General features: G+C 40.3%; 1 protein-coding gene across 3 annotated transcripts in view; it reads left to right on the forward strand.

Moving 5' to 3' along the window:
- Positions 1 to 8953, forward strand: part of RPF2 (ribosome production factor 2 homolog) — a 32836-nt gene extending 23883 nt beyond the window's left edge. For all 3 annotated transcript variants that reach the window (XM_054996839.1, XM_054996848.1, XM_054996856.1), the window contains 3 exons: positions 2761 to 2863; positions 3905 to 4049; positions 4789 to 8953. In XM_054996839.1, coding sequence (XP_054852814.1) covers positions 2761 to 2863; positions 3905 to 4049; positions 4789 to 4965 — 425 coding nt within the window. In that variant the 3' untranslated portion in view covers positions 4966 to 8953. The remainder of the gene's footprint in view (positions 1 to 2760; positions 2864 to 3904; positions 4050 to 4788) is intronic.
- Positions 8954 to 9646: the final 693 nt, after the last annotated feature.

The raw sequence follows: 9646 nt of genomic DNA on the forward strand, positions 1-9646 counted from the left end.
TTTAAAAATGATAATCTGGGAGTGCAAAAAGAGTGAAACAGAAGTTAATTCTATGCTTTGCACGTGGACTATAAAGATATTTTCCATAACTTGGTTTTAATGGCCAAATGCATGTGGCGTACATTCTGCTTTTTTAAAAAGGCAGTTGTAAACAGTGTGTTAAAGGTAGGAGCAGAGAATCATAGGGTTTGAAGGGACCTTTAGGGTCATCTAGTCCAGTTGACACTCATATATCATAATACATGAAGTTTTACTATTGAAACTTCATGCAGTAAAGTCACCATTTGCTACTCTTCTGTGGATGATGAATATAAAAAGAATGCTGCTAGATCAGAGCAAGGGCCCATCTAATCCCCCATCTCATTTCCCACAAATACCCTAGAAGGCTCATAAAAAGGCACAGAAATCAAAGCCTCCCCCTTTGCACTACTCCCCAGCAGTTAGTACCTTTGAACATGTTAGTTCCATTTAGCCATCAGTGATGAACTTATCCTCAATGGATTTGTCTAATCCCATCTAAACTACTGGCTATCAGTACATCCTGTAGCAGAAAGTTGCATGTGGCAGCTTTCTTTTGTCTGTCCTGAATCTTCAACAGGCCAGCTTCATTTTGGTAACTTGGGAAAGGAAGAAAATTTCTCTCTTCCTTGTTTTCCATATCATGCACTGTACCCTCTATAATTTACGATGGCTAATAAAACCTATCAGGAAATTTCAGAAGAAAATCAGTCTATATTTTATAGATTACAGCAAAGCTTTTCACTATGTGAATCATGAAAAGCTGTGGTTAGTGTTAAAAGAAATAGGGATGCCACAACATCTGATTGTTTTGATGTGCAACCTGTACTCTGGACAAGAGGCTACTGTCAGGACAGAACATGGGGAAACAGAATGATTTTCAATTGGCAAAAGTGTCAGAGAAGGATGCATATTATCTCCCTACCTGTTCAACCTCTATGTAGAGTATGTCATAAGGAAAGTTAGATTAGATCTAAAAGAAGGTGGAGTGAAACATTACAATTTGAGATTCTACATTACTGGCAGAATAGTGAGGACCTGAAATGACTACTGATGAAAGTTAAAAGAGAAAGCGCCAAAGCAGGATTACAGCTGAGCATCAAGAAGACAAAAGTAATGACTACTGAGAAATTACACAATTTTAGTTGATAATGAGGAAATCGAAAATGTTCAAAATTTTCTATTCCTTGAGTCAATCATCAACCCAAAGTGAAAGTGTTACCAAGAAATCAGAATAAGATTGGGAAGAGCAGCCATGAAGGAACTAGAAAAGATCCTTAAAGATAAAGATGTCTCTCTAGCGACCAAGATCAAGATAATCCAAACGATGGTATTCCTCATTACAGTGTATGGATGTAAAAGTTGGACAATGAAGAAAGTTAACAGGAAGAAAATGGATTAATTTGAAATGTGGTGTTGGAGGAGAGTTTTGCAGATACCATGGACAGTCAAAAAGACAAATAAGTGGGTTCTAGATCAAACCAAGCCTGAATTCTTGCTAGAAGCTAAAATGACAAAACCAAGGCTATTGTGCTTTGGTCACATCATGAGAAGACAAGATTCTCTGGAAAAATCAATAATGCTAGGAAAAGTGGAAGGCAGTAGGAAAAGAGGAAGACATAAAACGAGATAGCTTGATTCAATAAAAGAAGCAACGTCCTTCAGTTTACAGGATCTGAGCAAGGCTGTTAATGATAGGACATTTTGGAGGCATTTCATTCATAGGGTTGCCATAAGTCGGAGCTAACTTGAGGGCACATAACACACAACCTCTATAAATGTCGCCTTAGTCACTAGTAGAGAGCCAATGTTGTGGGTGGTTACAGTGTTGGACTATGATCTGGGAGGCCCAGGTTTGAATTCCCACTCTAGACCTTGGGCCCATCACACACTCAGTGTTGCAAGGATAAAATGGAGAAGGTAACAGTGTGAGCTGCTTTGGATCCCCACTGGGGAGAAAGGCAGGGTATAAATAAAGTAGAATAAACACCACCACCACCACCACCCGTCTGAGAAGCCCCAGTTCCGTGCTCCCCCAGCTGATAAGCCTTTCCTCATAGGTAGGAGCTGGACAACTTTGGCAGTAAGAGTGTGTTGTGTGTAGCTAACATCTTAAATTACAGTAGTGGGTAAAGTATCACTATATCCATTTTTAATCCTCCTCTGTTGTGTTACATTTTGAATAATGGTTCAAGGATCATATTACTTACACACCCTTTTTCCGTAATATACTTCTTTGCCGGGCTACACACATTTTGGCTTGTCTTCATAGCCAGCTGTTTCTGGCCACCAGCAAGGCTTGGTTTCCTTACTTCCTGCTGTACAGAAACCACGTGCATCCTTTTTCTGCCTCTTGCCTGGGAGTGTTCTTCTGTAGCAACTCCCCCCCCCTTTAACCAGTGACACTGATACTGTATCTCAGGCCTGGTGCCTTTTTAGGAGGCCTTTTTAGGGAGTATAATATTTCCCTGTGTTGCCAACAGCTTTAAAAAAAAAACGGTATCTGACAAAGGAAGCTTTGACACTCAAAAGCTTATACTCTGGAAATTTTGTTTGACTTTAAGAGTGTTACTGGACTCAAATCATCCTCTTTTCTTCTACTGCAGACCAACATGGCTACCCACTCAAAACTTAAAGAAATGCATTTCTCTTGTGGTAGAGTGAACCATATTTTTTTAAAAAATGCTACCCTGCCTTATCGTAGTTGTCACCTAGAAATGGTGCTTGCTGTTCTCTTTTTAGATTTCTTCAGAGGTCCTGCTGTGCCCAGTGTCCGCTTGGCGGGTTTAGAGCATGTTCTTCACTTCACAGCTGTAGATGAAAAAATCTATATGAGAAGTTACAAGTAAGTCTCTGTTGCTGTTTGCTTGGAACACCTTTTAGAAACATTTGTTTCTGGCCACAATGCAGCTGTAATATGCTTACTGAGGATTAGATTAGGAAGTGCTTTTGTTCAATTCTAGTAGAGTATGTTACAGGATTCAGCCCATAAAAGAATAATTTTACCCACTAATGGTTATACACATAACCAGAGTGAAGTCATGTAGCATCCTGTGTATGGTACCTAGCTTATAACTTCCGTAAATTTCAAAATGTTTCTAATTTAAATCATAATATTTTTCAGCATAACCAATCAAAGCATTTGTCTTAAATTTTATCTGTAGTTCCAGTGGTTGTGAACAACCCTTTTAAAGTTCATGGTTTTGGAATAAATCTAGAACAGATACAGTAAATTTCTACAACTCTGCTACCAAGATACACGTAAATGTGCGTGACTGAGGGAAGATAAGTTGTGGTTTTGTGATAGCAGGTTGCAATCTGATCTGTCCTCCATGTATTGTTCTGTTGTTAAGTAAAAGGGGTTTTGCACTATGACAAAGCAGGTCGTGTTCAAGAAAAATAGAGCAGGACCATATAGATAAACATGTCAGGAGCTATACAGTGGTGCTGGAGGGCTCCACTTATGACCTTAGCAATCAGTACTATAGGGCAGAATCCCATCACTACTTTATACCTGAGGATGATCTTTACAGCAGTCCTTCACTGTGTCTTGTATTTATTTAATACGTGCAGCAATGTTAACACGAGAGCCATTGCTATTTCTTGGTAATGGCATGAGACTTGCATGCTGGCTTATTCAAAATTGTAGTAACACTGTTAAGCCCACGAAATGAGAGCTTATTTCATACTAACAGAAATGCTGTGGATTGCAGAAAATAGGTTTAGCTGAACATTCAGGTAAAGCACATGGTCCATCCTCCTTAGGACGGGGTCAGGACTGAGTTAGTGCTGAATTGCCATAAGACAGGTTCTGAATGCCAGGTAATCCCATGTACTAGATTTTCAGCTCAAATACTAGCAGTTTATTTTTTTCCTTTTCTTTAAGAGTATTGTTGAAGAAGTCTGGTTGCAAAATACCAAGGATTGAACTTGAAGATATGGGACCTTCGCTAGATTTGGTGATAAGGAGGACACATTTGGCTTCAGATGATCTTTATAAGTTATCCTTAAAGCAGCCCAAAGCTCTCAAGGTATGTAGGCAATTTTTTGAACTATTGAAAGGCTTTCTACAAGAGATGTTTAGATTTTGTCTTCCCGATCTGTCTTTAACATAAATAATAATGGAATATTTGACAAATTTTACTGTACACTATTAATTTCTCAAAATCCATTCATGTAAGCTGTATCCCATTTTTCCTACTATTTAATATCCTGTCAGATTATAAAACATCAGACAAAACAAGAAAGTGTTGGATGCTAGAAATCCATCCACTGAACCTGCCCTCTGTGCAAGGGGCACCTTTTCCACCAGAGCACTGATCCTTGACACCTTCAAGTAGTGACGGGATCTGGCTTATCTCAGCTTATGCCATGACAAAGTCTTGAAGCCAACAAGACTTTGTTTTGGTTACAACATTGTTATTTCATGGGAGCTTGTCAGTAGGGATGTTTGGTATTGATGACTTTAGGATTCTTTGGATACTGCTCAAGGTGTTGTTACTCTTTATTGACTTAAGTTATTTCACTGTGATTTAGGGAAAAGGGAGGTTATGAGAAGTTTAGGGTTTCTGTGTACTCAACAGATCACTGCTTCTGGAGTCTTGAAACAGAACCTGATGAGACTTCAGTGTGGTTTTCTAGGACTAGTTTGAATTTTAGGTGCAGCTGCTTTTAAATTGCAATGAATGTTGATGTTTCTAGTGGCAGGAGAGTCGTACAAATACAAGTTCTTGTTCTAGAAAAATTAATGCCACTTTTTTATGCCTCTAGCCAAAGAAGAAGAAAAATATTTCCCATGATGTGTTCGGTACAAAATATGGACAGATCCATATGCAGAAACAGGATCTGGATAAACTGCAGACTAGAAAAATGAAAGGATTAAAGAAAAGACCAGCTGAAAAGAAGACTGGGAATGAACACAGTCTAAAGAAAGCAAAACTGGGATAATAAACTGGAACTGAACTGAGTAATTGAGTTTGCTGCTGTTAAATCCTTTGAATGCCATATATGGCTGAAATTAATTTCAGTAAACATTTTGAACAAATATCTTCTGAGAACCACTTATTCTGCATATATTATCATCCCTGATCCTTGTTATCATTTAACTTTCCAGAATCTATACTTAAGTTTTAAAAATAGTATCGTCACTTACAGGAATTGAAATATATTTGTAACTCTGAGTAATTAAAGAAAACTTATGTCCTCTTTTAAAAAGCCATTATTTAGTGTGTGTATACTTCAAACAAGTACTTCTGCAGATTATTTATGGGATCTGGAATGCTGAGTGTTTGGAACTATCGGTTGTAATATAGAATTAACAGACGATGTAGCAACAAGGAGTTCCACAGTGCTTTGGCCTTGCATACTTCAGTAGGGGTGTACACCTAAGAATATATTTGGAAAAACCCAAATCTCGAAGCAGCAAGCTGCTTCAGGATTTGGGTATTTAAACTGCTTCAGTATTATTTGGTAAGATTTGACCATTAGTTTCCAATGGGAAGTGCTGTTCCTGGATATCCGGGGGCTTGGGAGGGGCATTTTCTTACCTAATAATACCAAAGTTGCTGGGGACCATCTTCTAACTCTCCTCTCATGACCACCCAAGTTTCAGGAAGATTGGACTTCAGGGGGTCATGTTAGCCCCCACCCCAAAGAAAGTGCTCCATCCACCTCCAATCTCCATTATTCCCTATGGGGAAAACTAGAGGGGTTTCTAGGTGGCTGGCGGTGGCATTTTGCAAGCAAAATGCACCAACATTTCTGGGGACCTACTCCTCCCTGTCCTCTAATGACCCCCCAAATTTCAAGGAGATTGAACTTTGGGGGGCTATTTTATAGCCCTTCAAATAAGGTGCCCCTATCCTCCTCCAATCTCCTTTATTCCCTTTGGGGAAAATGAGCGGGGGTTTCTGGGTGTTTGGGGGTAGCATTTTGCAAGCAAAGTGCACTAAATTTGCAGGGGACCCACTCCTACCTGTCCTGTAACAACCCTCCATGTTTCATGGAGATTGGACAAAAAGGGGCCATTTTATAGCCCCCCCCCAAAGAAGGCGACCTTATCCTCCAGTTTAAACCCCTGCAGAATTTTTAAAAAGGCACTCTCCTTCCAGAGAATCCCCATTGGTTGGAAGGTGAGCTGCTGCAGGGATTGGCCACTCTCAAAGTCCCCCTCCCTTCCCTGATCCCTCTCCCTCCTCCCCCTTCTGACTCTTACTCCAACCTCCTCCTCTCCCTCCCATCAAGTAAAATAGGCACGAACTCTGGTGGGAAGCACTTTTTCTCTTGCTGTTAAGGAACGACAAGGGAAAGAGTGCTGCTATGTTACCTGAAGCTTACTGAACTTTTGCTTTGATATTAGCGAATAGCTTCAGCAATGCCGAGGCTGATTCAGTAATATCAAATCTTGCCAAATCAGGCCCGATTCAGGTTAAAAACCCAAATCCCGAACCCGAAGCACACATCCCTATCCTTCAGTCACCAACTTGAGTTTGCACTCTACTACTGTTTACATGACCTGAACTAAAAAAGCATGGGGAAATGCCATGTATCTTATACCAAGAATTTGTATCTCAAAAGTTTTCCTGGCAAAAGTGATCATATCAGTTTGGTATTATAACATCAGAAGATCAGTAGAAAAGAGCAAGAGTCCAGTAGCACCTATAAGAATAACAAAATTTGTGAAGAAGTGAGCTGTGGCTCATGAAAGCTCATACCCTACCACAAATTTTGTTAGTCTTATAGGTGCTACTGAACTCTTTTCTACTGCTACAGGCAGACTAACATGGCTTCCCATCTTGATCAGCAGATCAGAAAGCACAAGTGACTGTTTCTCTACATTTTCTTTGTGAGGTCTTCCCTCATTGTGAGAGGGCCATCTTTCCAAAGCAGGAATTATTCTTTTATCTTGCTGGAAAGGAAGATGCAGGAATTTGAATATTACAGAGAAGTATAGAGAACATCAAGTACTTGTGTTTATGGTCATCCATCTCTGTTCTGTGCTCGGTAGGCTGGCCTGGTTTGGGCTCCTCTGGAGTAGAACCACTGGCTTGGCTGGCGGGACTCAGGAGCTCAGGGTGGCCTGTGCTTGGAGCTGGAGCACAGGGCTTGTGCCTAGTGGACCGGTTGATCCAGCTATTCAGTCCTCTCAAGCCGTAGTGTAAATAGGCTGGGTGGTGATCTGGCTCAGCTGCATCTGCTGGCTGGTACTGCGGCTCTTGAGGCTTTGCTGGGCTCTGGCCAGGATCTTGTGAGGAATTATCATTTTCAGTGTTCTCTGGATCTACAGGGAGGTGGCATACAGCCAGCCTGGCAATTTGCCCCTTCCAGGCCACTTCAGCCTGGGCTCTACACTGCCACCATTCCTGTGGAGTAGAAAGAGGGTCTGGGAGGCTGTGGACCCAGTTTTGTGTCCTGCCTGGCAGAGGCCTAATAGTTATCTCGGGCTGGGGAGGAAACTTGACACGTGCTGTTTTTGCTGGCAGCTCTCTGCCACATTCAGACGTCTGCTCCAGTTCTCATGCAATTCAGCCTTCTCACACATGTGACCTTTCAAGTCACCGGACATGTAAGGATGGGTAGAGAAAGATGTGCTTTGTGGTAGACTTATAACTATGCAATTTCCTTTCTCTTGCAATTTTGCAAAGCATCTTCCAAGAATAGTATAATACCTCTTTTTTACTATTATTTTTGGTATCTTGTTTTTTGCAGTTAAGATTTTTTTATCTTAGTTGTTGTAAGGTGATTCTCAATGGTTGCTGTAAAATTTTCAACATTACTTGCCTTAAGCCTTTGAGGTGCAAAGAGTTAGATCTACAAAGAAATAAATAATCTTAAGCTTTGCTGCCAATGCACCACAGAAGGATCCCTGTTGCAAAAATCTTTCAAGGAAGCTAAGTGGTGCTGTTAATGAGAGCTGGGTTTGATTCAGTTCTTTGCACCCATAATTTACACAGTGAAAGGGCTCATACAACAAAGCAGATTGTTCCTGTAAGTCTATAGTTCACAGACCCAGATCCATTATAAGCTTACTAAAGCTGAGAGCTTTAGTAGGATTTGAAAAAAGGATTAGACAGTTATATGAATGATACTCATAGAAGCCATCAGGACTCAGAAACCCTTAGCAGTGGAAATCAATATAGAAAGGACCATCTTTCTAGGGGTACAGAATCTTATTGTGGTGGTGGAGAGTGCCGTCAAGTCATAGCTGGCAACTTCTGCTGTGATTTTCAACGCAAGACACTAACAGGTGGTTTGCCATTGCCTGCCTCTACAACCCTGGTCTTCATTTGAGGTCTCCCATCCAATTACTAACCAAAGCCAACTCTGCTTAGTTTCCAAGATCACACTTGCCTGGGTTATTACTGAAATTATTATTAAACAGTGATCTTTGCTTAAGCAGCCTGCCTGCTTCTCTGTGGAAACAAGCCATTGAGCGTCAAACTTTGATGTGCAAGTTATTCATCTCGTCTAAGTTTTAAAGTCAATAGGCTGACTGGCCAGAAAAAGACAGCAATATAACTAAAAAGTTATTGCTGTTCAATATGCATTAAAAACATACGGTGTTTAATTGCAGCTGCTATGTATTTACACACATCTGATGTTACGTTAAAATCCAGGTCTGCTGACAGAGTCATTAAATGACAATTAAAAGAATGAACAGGCTTCTTATTCAGATGAGGATCCAGAAATTTTCTTCTCAGATCCAAATAAATTACACAGAAAAAGAAGAAATGCCTAATAGTTTCTACCAAAGATTTATTACAGATACAAACTTTAAATACCCTATCTGTAAAACATCCATGTAGTTGTGATGTTTAATATATACGCTTATAGGACGAACTATTGTTATTGTACATTATTAACTTTACACTGTTATTTCCTTGAAAAGTTGTATTGATATCTTGTTTATTAATAAAAAATTATTTTAAAAAAAACATCCATGTAGGACAGCAAATGGAAGTGAATTCATTCTTGCAAGAAAAAAAACTCCAATAACATGGTACCATTATACTATAGAAAAAATATGGTAACTGATATTATGAATATTCAAAGTGCATTGGCGAACATATGGGCCATTTCCCTTCCTGAAGACTGTGTCATTCTTCTGACAGAAGGTGGCTACTAATCAGACTATAAGCACCAGTCTTCTCTAAAGCCAGCAAAGAGTCACAATCTACACCAAGTGAATTCATCTTATCTATGAACAAATGAACCCATCCCGACCCAATTTGAGTTCCGCGGAGCCACACAGCAGCTTTGTGGATGGCAGCTTTAAAAAAAGAGAGCCCAAACAGCCTCTGAACACCACCATAGGGGAAGGATTTCCATGGGTTGTTTGATGAGGCTGCCATCTCATCAGTTTGGTGCCAGTTTGGTGTAGTGGGTAAGAGCGGCAGGACTCTAATCTGGAGAACTGTGTTTGATTCCCCACTCCTCAACTTGAAGCCAGCTGGGTGACCTTGGGTCAGTCACAGCTTCTTGGAGCTTTCTAAGCCCCACCTACCTCATAGAGTGATTGTCATGAGGATAATAATAACATACTTTGTAAATTACTCTGAGTGGGCATTAAGTTATCATCATCATCATCATCATCATCATCACCATCATCCTGCCTTCCCCCTTAAGCCGT

The sequence above is a fragment of the Eublepharis macularius genome, chromosome 1 (genome assembly GCF_028583425.1).
Source record: "Eublepharis macularius isolate TG4126 chromosome 1, MPM_Emac_v1.0, whole genome shotgun sequence".
NCBI lineage: Eukaryota > Metazoa > Chordata > Lepidosauria > Squamata > Eublepharidae > Eublepharis > Eublepharis macularius.